Below are 18,898 nucleotides of genomic sequence, written 5' to 3'. Positions count from 1 at the left end.
TGACAGCATTCCCTGCGATAATATAGCACCCCGAGTCTTTGAATAACAGTTACTTGATTCCAAGACAGCCTTTCGCGTACATGGCTCAGGTTTTGAATGGTTATTTCCTGCCGAGAGCTTTGAAAGCCTCATACGCCTCACCTGGTAAATATTCTAATCGACGTGTTTACATGCTTCTAGGAAAACAGCTACTGTTGAACAAGTGTCCTCATTACCTTGGCCAATCAACGAACCCGGAATCTCAATTCCCGTTACCATACATTATTGAATTTTCATGGAATTTCGTCTCCCGCATTCTGGGCTCTACAACGGTCCTTTCTGTCCCCCTCAGAGCTCAGAAGTTCTCTAGCACAGGCTTGCATGGCTCCCCTTCCGGAATGACATAAGCCTGGGGGATGATTGTCAGTCTCTTTTACTTTTGATCAGAGCAGCCATTGGTACGAGATCCTGATCAAGGGTATCGGGGTCTGTGTCCCATAACACATACCTTTGTCATGCCGCCGTCGACAACGAGCTCCTGGGCGTTCACGAAAGAGCTGGCGTCGCTGGCCAAGAACAGCGCAGCATAAGCCTGCTCGATCGGCTCGCCCAGGCGACCCTGGGGCAGGTGGACCTCTCTTCGCGCCCACGCGGCGGGGTTGGAGCCGAGGAAGTCCATGTACAGCGCCGTCCCAAGCGGAGCCGGACACAGAGAGTTGAAGCGGAAGCCCTCCTTCGCGTGTACCATGGCCAGCTCGCGCGTCATGGCGATAATGGCGCCCTTGCTCGCCGTGTACGCGATCTGGGCGGTGGCAGAGCCGACGAGACCCGCCACCGAGGCCGTGTTGATGACGCTGCCCCTCGTCTTGCCGTGGCGCCGCATGCTGAGCACGGCGTGCTTGCAGCCGTGCCAGGTGCCCATGACGTTGACGTTGTGCGTCAGCTCCCAGGCCCTGCCGGTCGTGGCGATGGCGTCGCCGTCGTCGTAGGGGAACACGCCGGCGTTGTTCAGCATGACGTCGACGCCGCCGTGGTCGTCGAGCAGCTGGACCAGAGCCGTGACTTCTTCCTCCTTGGACACGTCGCACCGCTGGAACAGCAGACGGCCCGGGAACGGCCGGTACTTGTCGACGGCGTCGCCGAGGTCCCGGAGAGCCGCGTCCGAAACGTCCGACAGGACCAGATTTGCTGCCCCTGCTTTGGCAAACAGGACGGCGATTTGCGACCCGATAGCTCTGTGTCACGAAAATCATTAGTGAATCTTCATGGCTAGTCTCTAAATAGTCGAGATATGGCTGGTTCTGTCGGGTTGTGTGTGGTTTACCCTCCAGCTCCAGTGACGATGACGTTCTTCCCGTGTAACTGAAACGGTTCCATGGTGATTGCTACGCGAGGTTGAAGAAGTCCGTGGGGGATATCAAACACTTTTTGGCGGGTGAGAGGGCGCAGTGAGATGAACGGATTGACTTTATGTTTGAATACAAAAGAAAGCCATACCCTGCGCGCGCGGAAAGCAAATTAAAGTATATTACACAGACGGCAGGGATTATGTCTTTCTGAGCCTCTCACCATATTCCGTAAAGCTCATGAGCAGCCACGTGAAATACGGGCTTGATAAGTAGCCATGTCGGCTGTTGTTCTTCCAAGTCGCATGCTTCCGTGATGGTCAAAACAAGTAAAACCAATGGAGAAACGTCCTTTTTCACTTTCCGTAGAGCCCATGTCATACGAAACAAAAAGCACGCGCCCTTCTGAAGATGACCATACGAGTGGAGTTTATGTAGTAAGCAGTGCGGGCACATTATCGTAGGTCTATTTGCCCTCTAAACCCACTCTAAGCCCAAGACAATTGCCCCTGGTGAGAATGTCTACCGCTCAGTAACACGCTTCGACTGTCGCTACCTTGCCCCCCGAGGCCTGATGTCAATCGACGGGGCTGATCCCTTGGGCAGTTCACCCGGCGCACGAACCTCGAAGTTCTGCACGAGATACACCATGACCAGCCTCATGTAGTCCGCGGCAAAGAACCGGCCGGGACACGTATCTCTCCCCCTGCCGAAGGGCAGCCACGTGTCGCTTGTATCCGTCACGTCGGCCGTGCTGTCGCCGCTCGGGGACAGGAAGCGCCATGGCATGAACTCGTCCGGCGCCTCGTAGTTCTCCGGATCACGGTGTATGGCGTCGTACGCCGCGCTCAGCCAAGTGCCCTTGGGAAGTATCGGGCCGTCCTTGGCGGATGGCAACGTCAGGCCCTTCTCTGCCACCACCTCCCGGTTCAGGCCCAGGCCAAACCCGTTGAACGTGTGGTAGCGCAGGGTCTCCTTCAGAAAGGAGTTCATGTGGACGAGGCGCAGAGCGTACCCCTTGGGCGGCATATCGTCCGACGCCTCTGCCAGGAGCTCGTCTACTTCCCGTCGAAGGACCGCCTGGAAGCAGTCTTCACCGTCCGGGGACTGCCGTGTCAGGTTGGTCACGGAGTCGCTCAGGCTCTGGTAGAGGGTTGGGAGCGCAAGTGCGGCGATCATCAGCACCAAGCGTGATATGATGACCCTGGGATCCCGGTCTTTCGGGTCGGCCGACTTCTGCGCCCATTTGACGTGATGGTACAGCACTGTGTCTCGATCCTCGTCGGCCTCTTCGCCATTGAGGTGCTGCTGGATGAGCGGCAGCAGCCACTTGTGGAGCTTATGCAGGTAGTACCGCGACGGCGCCGCGATCAAGGGCACGTAGAAACGCCGGAGGGGCTTGGGAATGGCGTCGTGGAGCTGGTACGGGAAGCTGTTGAACGTCAACCCGTACATGATGATGGTTTCGATAAAGGCCGAATCGCGAGCGAGTCTCTTGGACAGGAAAAGGCCAACAGAGACGCGGCCGACAATGCCACCCAAGATTTCGAACATGTGCCTGGTTTGCCAGTCGTCGTGGTCGTCGTCGTCGCATGTCTTGACAGTGGACACGCCGGAGTCGAAGCTAACGGGCACGCTTTCGCTGACTTGTCGCCAGATAGTCTCTGGCGTGATCTTCTTGAGGTCGACGTTGATAGTCGGCATGTGCGTGAACTCCCCAACGGGCATCTTTGGGAAGTAGTAGTGCACCAGCTCCGGGTGGAGGACCATCTGAGGCGGCAAGACATCCGATCTGGGCCGTTTCGCTAGCCACTCGATATCAGACGGCGGCACCACCACCATTGGCTTGGTTGTTGACAGCGGGGTGACGAATGGTTTTCCATGCTTGCTGAACTGTCGAATATGATACAATCCATCAGCATCAGCTGCGGTTCATGTTAGGCTTTCTCGCAGCTGTCAAACTCACCTTTCGATATCCGTCATCGACGATCCGCAGCCCCTCGCGCTTGTAGCGTAGACTCGTTCGGAGTTTGGGGAACCACTCTTTCCGCAGGCCAACCCAGACGAGGCCGTCGAAGTTGGGGTGGCGGTTGTGCAGAACCCATAGGACTACCAGCGTGAGCGTCGAGAGGCAGCCGCACAGCGCTATGAATGTTTTCATCGTCAAGGCCATTTTGCGACGATTGAAAGCCAATAAACAACAACACTCTAGCGCTCGCTGAAACCAGTAGACGCTGGTTGGGCAGGGGAGACGGATGAATATGCTCCAGATGCCACGGCGCCGAGAAATGCACAAGCAACCAACAGTTGACGTCCTGACATCACCGTGAGGAATTCCTTTTAGAAGTGTCTGTTAGCCCCCGCTACAAACAGCCTGAGTCCCGTGTTGAGACGTAGAACCGCTGTCTCTCACTCTTTGACCAATGGGGGTATTGCTTACGAAGGCGAGTCTGCATTACAATGCAACTCACTTATACAAACACTACACTGTACGTAAGATCATCCCATCGGCTCAGTTGCATGCTCTCCAACCTGCTTACATTTCCCTCTCTGCTTACAGGCCCTGAACCAAGAATCCAAAGGCATTCATTGGTCAACGGGGGGTTTTACCTTTTTAAAATCAAGGTGAGTCAGCCACCTACAAGGTTTACGGGATGAGGAAGAGGCCGCGAGAATCGGGATAAGATCGGTAACTCAAAAGTTGGAGGGGAGGGCGTCGTCCGGACACAGGGCTCAGACGTCCATTAACAGAGCTGGAAGCGGGAAACCAACTAGCTTGCAGAATTGACAACATCATACAGCACATATCTGCCCGAAAGGAACGTTACTATCTCAATAACACTAGCAACAACAACAACAACAACAACAACAACAACAACACCGCCAACAACAACGGCAGCCTCTCGAAACAGCAGAATCCAGCATGACCATAAACGGCACCGCCAGCGCGGGAGAGCGTCATGGACTACTATCTGCGGACTGGGCGGACTGGGCCGAACTGGGAGCCAAGCCAGGCACGAAGTACCTGCTGCTGGCTCTCGCGAGCTGGTTCCTTTACCGCACCCTGTTCTTCGTCAAGAGCCGGCCCATGCTTCCCATCACAATGCCGCTCGACATCATTCTCACCACCGTGTGTGTGACTGCGGGCGGAACGCCTCAGAAACTGCGGTACCCGTTCCCTCCTTCATATTGTCTTCAGAAGTGTGCATAGTCATCTGACCTTTCCACAGAAACCTCTTCCGGCGATATGGCGGCCCTCTGTACGGATTCACCGGCAAGCATCAGGTCATATACGACCCCAGCATCAGCGGGCCGCTCTTGACCAACGGCCAGCCCAACCATTCCCTCGAGTCCAGGACGGTCATGTGGAGTCTTTTCATGCGCGTCGGAGGGACTGGCAAAAAAGAAGGCGAGGCGCTGCACACGAAGTGGCAGGCCTCGTACAAGGACCTGCTGCTTGTTCTTGAGCGCACCTTTCTCAACGAGCACGGCGCGGCAAACACGTTGACGGCAGGGAACATCCCGCAGAGGATAGCCAACCTGGTGTCGTACGTCGACGGGAGTGACAAGACGGCGCTCAGAGGCTGGGAGCGCACCGCGGACGTCAAGGTCATCCGGCCCGACACCCCGGACCAGCCGGGCATCGTGGAGCTCGACTTGATGAACCTGCTCCGAGACTTTGGAGCCCACCTTGCCATTTCGCTCCTCTTCGGCGAGCAGTGGCTGGCAAAGTACCCGGAGTGCATCGAGGATCTCTGGAAGTTTGAGGAGCAGGTCCTCTTCCTGAGCCTGGGCCTGCCGAGATGGATTCCGCTGCGGTCCTTTCAAGAGGGCGACTTCGCCCGCAACCGCATCACGGAGCGCGTGGGCGACCTGTTCCGGCGCATATCAGACTACCAGGACGGGGCCATCGGCGGCGACGACCTGAGCGACGTCCCGGCCGTCTCGTTCGGACGCAGCGAGGTGTTCCGCAAGCACGACGTCAGCCACTACCACCGCGCCGTCATCGAGACGAGCCTGCTGCTGGGCCAGAACAGCAACACGCAGCGCGCCACGTCGTGGCTCATCATCTTCATCTGCTGCACCCCGGGCCTGCTCGAGCAGCTCCGCCGGGAGGTGGCCCCGTACGTCGTGGTCGAGCGCGACGCGGCCACGGCCCGCCACGAGATCAAGACGTTCGACCACGTCTCCATCCACAACAAGTGCCCGCTGCTCAAGGCGGCCTTTTACGAGACGTTCCGCCTCACGAACGAGACGGCCTCGGTGCGCCACGTGTCCAAAGCCGTCGAGGTCCCCATGTCCTCCACGGGGGAGGGCCCGGACAAGTCGTCCAAGACGACGCACACCCTGCCGCAGGGGAGCTGGGTGACGATCCTCCACCATCTCGTCCAGCACGACCCGGCCATCTTCCCGGACCCCAAGAAGTTCGTGCCGGACCGGTTCCTGCAGACCGACCCCAGCACGGGGGCCAAGGTTGCGCGGCCGGGCTGCATGAAGCCGTGGGGGATCGGCTCCGGCATGTGCCGCGGCCGGACCTACGCGGAGAAGCAGGTCCTGGCCATCGCGGCGGCCTTCATCACTCTCTACGAGGTCCAACCCGAGGGCGGCAAGGAGGGTGGGCTGACGGTGCCCCAGGGCTTGCCGGGCACGGGGACGAAAGTGCCCAAGGGGGGCATCCGGGTGAGACTGAGGAGGCGGGAGTTTGATTGAGTGAGGTCGTGTTACAAAAAGACTGTTGGCATCCTCTTGGGAGATTAGTGGTGTGCTTTCTTTGAGCATGTAGCACGTTCTCATATTGTAGCGGCCGCGACGTGATGGTCATAGAACTCTGGACAACTCTTGGCTCTTGAGGTGTAGGCCAACCATAAAAGTTTGATTCATTGCTAGTTAGTTGTGTCTTTGTGCATGGTCATGTTGGTGAAGCCCTATAGCACGATTTTCTTTCTTCGTTCCCCGTCTGATGCCCATCATCGACCCAACAGTGGTGAGGGACGCAGCATTGCATAGGGAGCACGTAACTTTCTTTTCTTTTCCAAGCGGCAAAGGAGGCGCTTCTGTACAGATGGATCTTATTATCATTCTGAAAAGAAAGTTTCTCTACCATAAAGCTGTAGCTATGTCCCGGCTCGGTCTTCGAGTACCATTATGGGTAGAAAGGTGCCGTGTCTTCTTACCCAGCAGCGGTCAAAAAAAAAGCAACAGGATTTCAACTCACTGCGGCGAGATCAGGAAGATTCAGTTCGCTTCAAGAATCTGTTGCTCCGCACCATGTGATAATCTAAACTCTACCAGGCCAACCCCTCCGGCTTCCTACGCTGCATCGAAACGTCTGCCAGAGAGGCCGGCGACGGCACCTCGGCAGAAGTGCCTCTACCAGAGCACAGCGCATCATACACGTCTTTCCTATGCCGACGGAACGCTTCGGCGAGGCCTCGGTTCTCGACCAGCTTCAGCTCCATGTCGTCGAGCCGGAACCCGAACTCTCTGCCGCCCACCCTGACGCACCGCCCTTGCACGTCGATCTCTATCTCGGCGCCGTGGCCCGCCAGCCGGTAGAACTCGTCGTCGGTGATGACGAAGCCGATCAAGCCGATGGTGGGCATGTTGCGTCCGAAGATGAAGGAGAAGGACCGCGCGATGACGCACTTGACGCCGATACCTGGGAGGGTTGCAAAAGGCCCAAAGGTCAGCAACTTGGAGTCATCGGATACGAGGCATACCAAGCCGCTGCGGTCACACAAGAGTATATGGCCAAGACGAAGTATGGTGATGCAAGAACGCTACGGAATCGGGGAGAACTCACCCTTCAAGGCCCGGGCAGCTTCCTCTCTGGAAGATCCGCATCCGAACGCCTTTCCGCCCACGACGACGGTGTATCCTTGGCGGACGTGATCGCGGAAGTCGGGGCAGACGTATTCGAAGCAGTGCGAGCCCAGAGCCTCGTCGGTAGGGCTGGAACAGAACGGCGCTGGAATGATCTGTGTTCCGTGAAAGATGAAAACCGTCAGCCTCTAAAGGTCACCGCCTTTGTTTTGCTATCGCTAGGTGATCATGAGGCACAAAAGGTATACTGACCGCGTCCGTGTCCACAAAGTCGCCCATTGTAAACACTCGTCCTTGAATGGCGTTGGCCCCGTCAAGTTGTCCGCCAGTTGTTTCGGGTGCAGTTGTTCCCCTTTGGCTCAACTTTGCTTCTCCCTTCTGGACTGTCGCCGCCGTCAACGCAGGTTCAACGTACTCCACGTCCTCTTCTGGAATATCGCCATTCGCATGTTTCTTCTGCGGCACTGCAGCGTGCTTTCTGTTCCGCCAGGCTTTGCACTGCTCCAAGAGCTCGTTGTATCTGGACTCGTCGACCTCTCGCAGTAGCTCCGTCGGATCCGACAGAGTCATGCTGAAGGAGGCGGCGGCAACAGTAGCAGCCGAGCAGATATGGCCGACCGAGCCTGTGACAGTGGTTAGCAGTCTGTTTCGGCATTATCGTGAGTGAGGAGAAGACGGCCGCAGGTTGATGAAAGCAGTGTAGGGCTTGTTTCTGACTGACGAAAGGACGGACACATACCCTTGCCCATTCGGTTCTTGAAGTTTCTGTTCTGCGAAGAGAGCCAGTTGGACCCTTCCTCGGCGATATCAACTCCCACTACAGCGCGTCGAGTTAGCGAATCTATCTTGATGATACTCACATAGCCCGAGACAGGAGACAAGAACTTCCCGATGATGTATATGAGTGCTTGAGCAACCCCATCATCAAGCTCAAGAACATCCCGACGGCTTGAGAGGGCAACCGGGTTTTTGGGAGGGGAGGCCACTTACTTCCGAGACACATGCTGCAGCCGGGTGCAGGTTGCTCGAACCCAGCGGACTCATAGATATCCATGAGGCCGAGCATCCGCAGATTCCTGGCGATCGGCCGACTGCCCGGAACCACCAGGCGCTTGCCGGGCACTATCGCCAAGCCTCGCTTCATGCCGACTTCGAGGACGAGGGCAGCGAGAACAAGATCCTCCTCGGTCGTCGTGCACGCGCCGATGAAGCAGCCGTCAAACCTCATGCCCAGGCGCTCCGTGACGGGGTAGACGTCGTCCGGCGAGGGGTAGATGGCGATGCTGGGCTCGACACGGCCCAGGTCGATGTCGAACGCGGCGGCGTACTCGGCGTCCTCGTCGGGGGCGAAGTACACCGAGTTCGACTTGTAGACCTTGGACTTGCGGCCGTCGAGGAACGCGCGCGTCACCTTGTCCGGGACGAAGATGCCCGTGATGGCGCCGAGCTCCGTGCACATGTTGCAGATGGCAAAGCGCGCATCGCAGGACAGGTACTCGGCACCCGGGCCGCCGAACTCGACGACGCGGTCGGCGGCAAAGGTGTTTCGGCGGAGCGCCCTCAGGATGGAGAGGATGACGTCCTTGCCCTTGATGTGCCAGGCCGGCTTCCCGGTGAAGTTGACGCGGATGGACTCGGGCACCTTGAACCAGGTCTGGCCCGTGGCGAGGCCGATCATGTTGTCGCCCGCTCCCAGCCCGATGGACAGGGAGCTGACGGCGCCACCGGAACAGGTGTGAGAGTCGGCCCCGATGACGAGCATGCCGGGTTCGGCCCTCTCTCTTACAAACTCGGTGTGGAGGATGGTATACTAAGGGCAAGTCAAAGCATGTCAGACTCGGCAAACGACGTACGGACGAGGTTTCTTTGTAATGCGGGAGGGTGTGAAGAGGAACGAACGTACGTTGGATCCCTGGTTCTCCGTCATCTTCAAACCCCGCTTCGCCGTCTCCATCTCCCTTCTCAGCATCTGGCTCTTCTCCAGGTGGTAGTTGCGGGGGTCGACGGCGTGATCGCCAGTCAGCCAGAACCGGTCGTTTCTCCAGGCCTGCATCTGCTGCCCGATGCTCCTCATGCTGTGCAGCATGCCCAGCCAGGCCACCTCGCTGGCGATGACCCAGTCCAGCGACACCCTCACGACGTCTCCCGGCTTCACCCCCTTGGCGGACGGCAGCGAGAAGGCGTGGTACGCCAGGATCTTCTCCGTCAGGGTCATCGGGTGCGCGTCGCTCGGGGTTCCTCCGAGCCGTCTCCGCAGCGCCGGTCTCGCTTGCCGCGACGCGGCTTCTCGCGAGCTGACGGCAGACAGCCAGGCGTCGACCAGGAACTCGACCTCGCGAAGCACGGGACCGTCCGTGTGGATGGATCCGGTGCTCGACGCTGGCGAGGCGGAATCCGGGCCCCATCCTACGGCATCTGCGACGATGCCGAGCCCTCCCAGCTCGGGGTCCGTTGCGCACAGCTCGGCGACGTGGGCGATGGCTTCTGCTTCGGCCACATGGTCTCTGCTTCGCAGTTCCTTGTCCACGAAATGGAAGAACTGGCCGAGGTTGGTGAAGGAAGAATCAAGACCGGGTCCATCTGTTCAACTCGCACCGATCAGGTATGCGTTAGTGATGCTCGTTCAGTTCGAGGGCCGCGTGAGCTAGCAATCCTTTTCCTCTGAACGTCGTCATATGTTGGGATTCATTCTCTTCCCCCAATATCTCACTTTGGGTGGTGCCATTCCCCCCCCCCCGATATTCCAAGGGTCGGACTTGTGCTCACCTCGGTAGGATTGCCTCGCATCGTCGAGATCGACGCCACGAATGCGCTTCAGCGCACTCAACACGTTGGTCATGAACCGACTGGGGGAGCTTTCAACTGCCATGATCCCGAAACCCGTGCAACAAAGGCCCTAAGGAGCGTTTTCTTGGGATATCAGTTCAAATCCCCTTGGATGACCAGCTATAAGGTGCCAAATAAACACGGACAAGCTACGAGACACAGTCTATTCAGTGACCAACATAAGATGATCTGCTCTGGCCACAGCGTGCTGTAATTAGGTTTGTGACATGGGCCAGCGAGTGTGACCAGTGTTATTAGTTCTGTCAGCCAGTGGGGAGGCCAGAGCTTCACACACTCATATGAGTTAGTGGCATCCCATGAGTAATGAATGAACCGGGCTCATTGACCAGGTCAGCCTGCAAATGCAATACACAATGTATCCATCCTTACAGAGTATCAACAAGCGGAAAGCTTCATACATAGCACGCTTACTCATGCAAACAGCTCACGTCATCACCGACAAAATCCCCCCGGCGGCTCTGAAATGAGTTTGACACGCACGACCTTGTTGTGCACACAGGCCGCCCCTGTATTCATTCACTTCGCGATTAACGATTGTTGTTGTTGTAAAGCTGCTCGGGCTTTGCAGATTGAATGGCATCATCTTTCGTTCATTTCCCTCCCCCAATCGTTTTTGCGCTGGTCCGAAGTTTTTTTGTCCTCTGAACTCTCACTTATCGAGGTTTCAGTTGCTTTCCCTGCTTCAGACCAGACCGACCTGGCGCTTTGAGTCTTTTAACTAATAGGTTCTGTTGAAATGGCCAACTTATCATCCTATGCGGCTGGCATCCTCCCGGTAGCGACTGCAAGACTCCCGGTTGTAGTGCTTGGCTTGGGACCGGTTTCAATAGTGAGTACGAGCAAGCGCTATAGTCGCAGCTCTGACTGGGGATGTGTTCTTGGGGTTGAGTATTCCGTGCTAACAACTGGCTCGAGGTCGTCATCTTCCTCATCCGGCAGCTAGTATTCCATCCGCTGGCTGCCTACCCCGGTCCGTTCCTGGCAAAATGTACCGATCTCTATGCCGCGTGGCACGCGTGGAGGGGCACGCTTCACCTTGACATGTACCGCTGCCACAAGAAATATGGTGAGTATCTCATCACACTTCTTCACCGAACGGCGGGCGGCGGGCGGCGTAACGAGCGACGTCGTCCGGGGATCAAAACGTGTTCCTTGCCGGCCATCATTTGCTCATGCTGCGTGCTCCAGGGCCGGTCGTACGTTATGCGCCAGGACGCCTGCTTATCAACAGCAATACCGCTGCCAAAGGTACGTCCGTCCTTCATCCCGCGGGTCTGCCATCCAAGGCCATGGGTAATACCATGGGAAATCCGGGTTGCACTTGGAAACACTTACACGCCTAACTCGAACCATACAACCAACTGACTGACTCTGCAACGGCGTAAAGCCATCAGCTCACACGGCGCAAATGTCATCAAGTCCAAGGCCTACGGCGCGCTTGTCCACGGCGCGCCCAACACTCTGACCCTCCGCAACAAAAAGGAGCACGCGAGGCGACGAAAGATACTGAGCATGGCTCTCTCCGACGCCCAGATGCGCCTGTACGAGGCCAAGATGCTGGAGCACATCGAGGCGCTGTGCTCGAACCTTGACGACAACGCAAGCGCAACAACAAACGACTCATCAGATGAGAACGCGGCGCCATCTTCAAGAGCCTTGGACATGGCTGTTGTGTGCGAGCACTTGACCTTCGACGTCATCTGCGACATCGCCTTCGGCCTGTCTCCGAACACGCTCAAGAACGACAAGTACCGCTTCGTCCCGGCGTGCATCACCGAATCCAACGTGCGGATCGGTGCCTTGGTCCAGGCAAGCATCTTGTCCATCGCCAAGCTGGACAAGTATCTGTTCCCCCAGTCCATCAAGGCCCGGAACCGCTTTCTCGGCTTCCTCGTCTGGCTTATCAAGACTCGCAAGGGCTTGTCTCCCAGCCCGGGCGCCAAACGCAGCGACGTCTTTTCTTACGTGGAGACGGCCAAGAACCCAGATGACGGCTCGATGCTGAGCAGGGATGAGGTCCAGGCCGAATCGGCCACCCTCATTGTCGCTGGTGAGATGAAATCCCCCAGATCCGATGAACGCTTGCGGTGCTTAAGCCAAAATGTATGAAGACTGTGGCTGATGGAAATCCCAGGCTCGGACACGACTTCCACGACAGTCGCAGCAACACTGTTCTATCTGACCGGCAACCCTCGGGCATACGATCGGCTGCGAAAGGAGGTCAGAACCGCCTTCCGGTCCGCCTCCGAAATCCGTGCCGGAGACCAGGTGAACTCCTGCGTCTTCCTACGCGCGTGCATCAACGAGGCCCTGCGCATGTCGCCCCCTGTAGGCGGGGCGCTCTGGCGCGAGGTTCTTCCCGGGGGGTTAACCCTCGAAGTCGGGTCCCGAGGCGGCTCGCAGCCGAGCCAGACGGTCTTCGTGCCGCCTGGCGTCGACGTCGGGACTGGGATCTACAGCCTCCACCGTCATGAGGACTACTTCGACTCACCCTCGGAGTACCGCCCCGAGAGGTGGCTCGTCGCAGGAGAAAACGGCGGCGGCGACCAGGCTGACGGCGCCGCCACGGCGGAGGCCGTGGAGCTGGCATGGAGCGCATTCTTCCCCTTCTCCAGCGGCCAGCGAAGCTGTGTCGGAAAGGGCCTTGCGTATGTCGAAGCAACGTTGACCCTGGCTCACATCCTGTACAGGTTCGACTTTTGCCGCGACGAGTCGATGCCTGTCGGAGGAGAGTATATCCTCAAGGACCACGTCACATCCGCCAAGTCTGGCCCGTGGCTTCGCTTCACCAGAGCCGGGCGTGATAAAGAGCCGCAGCCGGGTGGTGCGGAGGACTCTCGGGCGGTCGAGTCTGAGATCCGTCTTGGCCACGGTAACAATGATGAGGCTACTGCTGCTGCTGTTGCTGCTGCTGCCAACGCATCGTCTACCCTTGACGACGTGCCACCTCCGCTGAACTCACCTATGGATGCATCTTCCCCCCTGGAGCAACCTCGTGCGCATAGCCCTGTCCTGAGCTATTCCTCCAGATTCTCCTGCTCTGCATCTACCTGCTCGGAAGCTTCACGCCCGGAGTCAGCGTTGAGCGCTCCGGAGCTCGACAGCCCAAAAGGCGAAAGCACATCGCTGGATGACGCGCAGGGGATTGCTGTTGCGCAAGAAATGCATCCAGACACTCGTAGAGATCTCAGCCATATTCTCCTCATCGAGCTGCTTGCGTAGGTTTCTGATCCCACCCAACACTCGTATGGCTGGCGAACGTCACTAACAGATCAAGACATCAGGCATCAGTTCACGTACCCAGTCCGATGGTGAGGCCCTTGTCTTCCCCCAAGTTGCCCCCGTTCAACTGCTTTGAGAAGAGCCCTTGAATCGCCCTCCATTTTAGCTGTTTGTCATGCTTTGATTGCTCACAACTTTCGAATACCTAATGCTGATTCCGTCTTTTGCCATCCAGGATCGAGACGCAGGAGTGGATCGCCGAAGCCGTCCAGGCCGAGCGCATCATCGAGATTGGCCCGGGAAACACTCTGACGAACATGATGAAAAAGACTTTACAGGCCTCGGCGGACCGTGAAGACGCCCGCGGGATCCGTCGGCGGATACTGAGTCTCGACAGTGACCAGGACGACATCTATTACCGCTTCGATCCAGCCTCCGAACAGCCCGAGCACTCGGACGACAACGACCCTGGACTTGCTGGAATCAAGACAGAGTCTTCACAACAAACGGCCGGACCGGTCGAGACGCCCTCACGAGGTTCCTGTGGCGCATCATCCCTCGTGAACACGGCCCAGGAGCCGGCGGCCACAACCACCACGGCCATAGATGCAGCTCCAGGGGCCATGATTCCCGACGAGGCCATCGCTGCCTCTTCGGTGTTGGTATCCATAGTTGGAGCAAAGTTGAAGAAGCACCCAAGCGACATTGACAAGTCTAGTACCATCGTCAAGTTGACGGGCGGTGAGTGACAAAATTAACCCTAACCCTTGGCACCCATCTGCCTTGGTTACGGCTTGCGGTCTGCTAACGTTCACTCTTCTTCGCTTTTCCCAGGCCGGTCCACACGTTCCAACGAACTTGTCGGTGACTTGCAAGTCGAGTTTGGGGATCAAAGTAAGTTAACCTTTTCCCAAGATGGAATCACCAATGCCTGTCATCTTCAATATTACGGAGAAAGACAGCATTGCTGACTCGGGGTATCGTATCGCAGTACCGGACTCCGCGGCAGAACTCCCCATTGAGGAACTGTGTCTCATCGTAGACAAGGCCCAGCAAGCAACGGGGAGGACCGAGTTGGGCAAGACGGCCACAGCCCTCGTGTCCACCATGCTCTCCAATACACTCCCCGGCACCTTTGGTCCTTCGAAAGCCAGGAGCCATCTCCAGAGTCGATGGCGCGTGGGTCCGCACCGGCAGAACGCCATCTTCATGAGCGCGCTTCCATCAACCCAGTCCGCAGGGGGCCGCAAAGAGGATGCCGGAGAAGCCATGGCCTTCCTCGACGACATAGCCGCTGCTTATCTTGAAAGAGAGGGCTTGGAGGCACGTCAGCCGATGGCCGATTCCGACGCAGAGGCTGTAACACAGAGGCAGGCCGCCGAGAGGAACGACGGGCTCTACCAGGACTTCATCGAGATGCTGACGATGAACATGGGCCGAGCAGCCACGGCGTCGGACGAGGACTGTCCAGACACAAATGCGGTGGATGCAGGCCTCTCCGATCTGCGAGATGAGCTTGGCGATACCTATGCGCAAGGCGTTGCGTCCATGTTCGACGTGAAGAAGCAGCGCGTCTACAAGTCGTTCTGGAACTGGGCCCCCCAGGACATCCTTCGCCTGTCACGCATGGCTTTCCAGCCCGGCCGGGGTGCTCACCAACAACAGCAGCCACAAGAATCAGTGGAAGACCTGACGACACGCATCGCGAACCGTGCTTGCGGCAGATCCATCGATCAGCTCCGGTTTTACCTTGAAGAAGAAGAGACCAAGGGAAAGGACAAGGAGAATCATGAGATCTGTCGCGTGTTGCGGTCTTGTATGGAAGCGTGCCAGTTGTCCCTATCCCAACCTCCTCTGTTTGTCGACCGAGAGCCTCGACAATCCCCCACGATTTTTATTACCGACAACGGAGACATTGAAGTCCGCACCGTCTCTCGGATGCCGTCGGGCGATTCCTTTGTGCCCGTTGTCCGATTCTTCGGGGCCGAGAGAAAAACGGCCGAAGCCGAAGAACAGAGACTGATCAGCATCTACATGGAGGACTTGGCGAGAGCGAGAGGACCAGGGCTTACCTTCACGGGCAAAAGCGTTCTCGTGACCGGCGCCGGCAGAGGCTCCATCGGGCTGTCCATCGTCGAGAATCTTCTCCGGGGCGGCGCGAGGGTCACCATCGCCACGCGAAGCTACTCGGCCGACACCACCAAGATGTACGCCGACCTCTACGCCAAGTACGGCTCCCGGGGCTCCGAGCTACGGGTCGTCCCTTTCAACCAGGGCAGCCGCCGGGACGTCGAGGCGCTGGCAGCCTACTGCTGCGGCGACGCCAGGGGCGACGGCGGCATCGACTTCGTCGTGCCGTTCGCGGTCATGGCGGAGAGCAACCGCGACCTGGAAGACCTCGACTCGCACGCCGAGCTGGCCCACCGAGTCGCGCTGGTGAACGTGCTGCGCCTCCTCGGGGCCATCGTCCGCAACCAGCGGCTCGGGGGCCGTACGACCAAGCCGGTGACGGCCGTGCTCCCGCTCTCGCCCAACCACGGCCTGATGGGCGGCGACGGCCTGTACTCCGAGTCCAAGCGGGGTCTGGAGGCCGTGTTCGCCCGATGGAGGTCCGAGGGCTGGCACGACTACATGGCGCTGCTCGGGGTCGTCATCGGATGGACGCGGGGCACGGGCATCATGAGCGACAACGACGTCCTCGCGCCGGGCGTGGAGGCCCTCGGCGTGCGGACCTTCTCCCGCGGCGAGATGGCGGCCCATATCGTGACGATGATGGGCTGCAGGGTGGCGGACGCCTGCCAGTCGACGCCTTTGATCGTCGACCTCGGCGGGGGGCTGGCCGAGATCCCGAACCTGAAGGAGGCCATGACGAGCATCCGCCGCGGTCTCCGAGACGAAGCCGAGATCAAGATCGCCATCCAACGGGAGGCCGACCTGGACAACGCCGTCTTGACCGGGCGGTATCCTCCGGGGGGGACCAGAAAACCCACTGCTGGCCAGGGTGAAAGAGAATCACGACTTGCACCGAGAGCGAAACTACTCCTGCCTCTACCCACGCTGCCTGACTACAAAACCCACATAGCCCCCCTCGCACGCTCCCTCGAGGGCATGGTCGACCTGAGCCGCGTCGTGGTCATCACGGGCTTCTCCGAGCTGGGGCCCTGCGGGAACAGCCGGACCCGATGGGAGATGGAGAAGGGAACGCCGCTGTCCCTCGACGGGTGCGTCGAGCTGGCGTGGATGATGGGCCTCATCAAGCACGAGCGCCGCCACCTCCTCGGCAAGGACGCGTCCCCGCGGTCCGGCTGGGTGGACGCCGCTACCGGCGAGCCCGTGGAGGACTCCGAGGTCGGCGACAGGTACCGGGAGTGGATCTCGGAGCACACGGGCTTGCGGAAGATCGAGCCCGAGCTGTGCGACAACGGGTACGACCCGGCCAAGTCCGCTTCGGTCCACGAGGTTGTCGTCGAGCGGGACCTGCCGCTGTTCGAGACCAGCACCGAGGTGGCCGAAGAGCTGAAGCGGCAGCACGGCAACCGAGTAGCGGTCTTTACGAGCACCGGGGCCGGGGCCGGGCATGGGACCGGGGCCCATTCCGGTGCATCTCCAACCACAGTGACGGTCCAGATCAAGGCCGGTGCCACGATCCTGGTGCCAAAGGCATCGCAGTTCAGTCGCTCGGTCGCCGGCCAGATCCCCACGGGCTGGTCGGCGAAGCGCTACGGCATCGACGAGGACCTCATCAACCAGATCGACCGGGCCACCCTCTACGCCCTGGTGTGCACCGTGGAGGCGCTTCTCTGCTCCGGCATCGTCGACCCGTACGAGGTGTATCAGCACGTCCACATCTCCGAAGTGGGCAGCTGCATCGGATCGAGCATGGGCGGCCTGTCGTCCCTGAGGAAGATGCACAGGGACCGGTTCCTGGGCGAGCAGGTCCAGGGGGATATACTCCAAGAGACCTTTGCCAACACGACCGGTGCTTGGGTGGTAAGCGACCCCGTTTCCTTTCCCCCTCCTTACTATCACGTAATTTCTCAGGTTCCCCTTCTGTTTTCACAGGCACACGAAAGACCGAAAGGAAACCCCACTAACGCAACACTTTTGCACAGAACATGCTGCTCATGGGCTCGGCGGGCCCTCTGAAGACGCCCGTCGGAGCCTGCGCCACGTCCCTGGAAGCCCTGGACACCGGATACGACCTGCTCGTGCGCGGCAAGGCCAAGATGTGCATCGTGGGGGGCCTGGACGACTTCTCCGAGGACGTGTCGCGCGAGTTCGGCCGCATGCAGGCCACGTGCAACACCGACAGCGAGCTCGCGGCGGGGAGGACGCCGAGGGAGATGTCGCGCCCGGCCGCGTCGTCGCGGCAGGGCTTCGTCGAGTCCCAGGGCTGCGGCGTCCAGGTCCTCGCCACGGCCGAGCTGGCTCTCCGGATGGGACTCCCCGTCTTTGGCGTCGTGGCGTACACCAGCATGGCGGCTGATGGCATCGGCCGGTCGGTCCCGGCACCCGGTCGGGGTATTCTCACCAACGCACGGGAACGACAAGCCGCTTCCGTGTCAGGAGTTACAGCAGCACCATCATCATCATCATCTGGTGCCACGAGTCCAAACAAGAGCCTCCCCTCGCCGCTCCTGGATCTCCGCTACAGGCGAAGGTTGCGGGACCAGCGTCTGTGGCTGGTCGACGAAGAGCTTCGCCACCGCAAAGCACTCTTGGGGCACGATGCTAGCAGAACCGATGGGGAGGGAGGGTTGTCAGGGGAGCAACCGCACGAGAGAACCTACTGGGACGAAAGACTCGCTGTTTTGGACGAGGAGGCTCGTAGGCAGCGGGAAGACATCGTATACTCCCTCGGCAACGACTTCTGGAAAGCAGACCCGACTATCTCGCCGCTTCGCGGGTCCCTGGCAACATGGGGCCTGAGCATCAACGATATCGGTGTTGCTTCGCTTCACGGGACGTCGACGGTGGCCAACGACGTCAACGAGGCAGCCGTCATCCAGCAGCAGATGGCGCAGCTGGGCCGTCTCCCGGGCAACCTGCTCCCGTGCGTGACGCAGAAATGGCTGACGGGCCACGGCAAGGGGGCCGCCGGCGCGTGGATGATCAACGGGTGCCTGCAGATGATGGATACCGGGCTGGTGCCGGGGAACCCGAACGCGGACGACATCGAGCCGGAGCTGGAACGGCACCAGCAGCTCCTCTTCCCCGGCGTGCCCATTCAAGTGGGCGACGGCGAGCGCCGCATCGTCAAGGCCTGCTCGGTCACCTCCTTCGGTTTCGGGCAGAAGGGTTCCCAGGCCCTGCTCGTCCATCCCCGGCACCTGTTCGCCACGGTTTCCGAGACGTGCTACGAAGAGTACGCGGAGAAGAGGCAGAGACGATGGCAGCGGGCGTGCCGGCGCCTGATCGAGGGCATGGTGGAGGAGAACATGGTTCGGGTTCAGACGGCAGCCCCTTATATTACATCCCAGACAGCCGCGTTGCTCGAGCCGGCGAAAAGCCTGTCAGCTTGGCCGTAGTGAGGATGAGAGGATGATATGACAATATTGGCATGCGATACGGCAGATATGCAGCGTACATATAACACCATGACTGTGTGTTTGTTTGAGTTCATGCCTAATGCGTAAACAACTAATAGACACAACTGTGCCTTGTGTAGAAAGAAAGGCTTA

The 18,898-nt window shown here is 59.0% G+C and overlaps 4 protein-coding genes across 4 annotated transcripts; 2 read left to right on the top strand and 2 right to left on the bottom strand.

Moving 5' to 3' along the window:
• Positions 1 to 1,544: 1,544 nt before the first annotated feature.
• CH63R_09526 (Cytochrome P450) lies at positions 1,545 to 3,498 on the bottom strand (the record flags this gene model as incomplete). The annotated part of the gene is made up of 3 exons (XM_018304500.1): positions 1,545 to 1,676; positions 1,950 to 3,218; positions 3,292 to 3,498. 3 exons carry the CDS (start codon positions 3,496 to 3,498, stop codon positions 1,545 to 1,547), a joined length of 1,608 nt encoding a protein of 535 aa, XP_018156523.1.
• Positions 3,499 to 4,248: 750 nt separating this feature from the next.
• CH63R_09525 (Prostacyclin synthase) lies at positions 4,249 to 6,035 on the top strand (the record flags this gene model as incomplete). Its single annotated transcript, XM_018304499.1, has 2 exons — positions 4,249 to 4,457; positions 4,556 to 6,035. 2 exons carry the CDS (start codon positions 4,249 to 4,251, stop codon positions 6,033 to 6,035), a joined length of 1,689 nt encoding a protein of 562 aa, XP_018156522.1.
• Positions 6,036 to 6,610: 575 nt separating this feature from the next.
• CH63R_09524 (Aconitase) lies at positions 6,611 to 10,017 on the bottom strand (the record flags this gene model as incomplete). The annotated part of the gene is made up of 7 exons (XM_018304498.1): positions 6,611 to 6,984; positions 7,129 to 7,303; positions 7,401 to 7,771; positions 7,888 to 7,965; positions 8,139 to 8,958; positions 9,052 to 9,728; positions 9,915 to 10,017. 7 exons carry the CDS (start codon positions 10,015 to 10,017, stop codon positions 6,611 to 6,613), a joined length of 2,598 nt encoding a protein of 865 aa, XP_018156521.1.
• A 714-nt stretch (positions 10,018 to 10,731) lies between these two features.
• On the top strand, positions 10,732 to 18,745 carry CH63R_09523 (Fatty acid synthase subunit alpha reductase; the record flags this gene model as incomplete). The annotated part of the gene is made up of 9 exons (XM_018304497.1): positions 10,732 to 10,824; positions 10,911 to 11,061; positions 11,184 to 11,243; positions 11,383 to 12,045; positions 12,130 to 13,213; positions 13,453 to 13,958; positions 14,052 to 14,111; positions 14,209 to 17,207; positions 17,330 to 18,745. 9 exons carry the CDS (start codon positions 10,732 to 10,734, stop codon positions 18,743 to 18,745), a joined length of 7,032 nt encoding a protein of 2,343 aa, XP_018156520.1.
• Positions 18,746 to 18,898: the final 153 nt, after the last annotated feature.

This window comes from Colletotrichum higginsianum, chromosome 6 (genome assembly GCF_001672515.1).
Source record: "Colletotrichum higginsianum IMI 349063 chromosome 6, whole genome shotgun sequence".
In the NCBI taxonomy this organism is placed as follows: domain Eukaryota; kingdom Fungi; phylum Ascomycota; class Sordariomycetes; order Glomerellales; family Glomerellaceae; genus Colletotrichum; species Colletotrichum higginsianum.
Note: the sequence above shows the minus strand (reverse complement) of the source record. Positions and strands in the feature narration are given on the sequence as shown.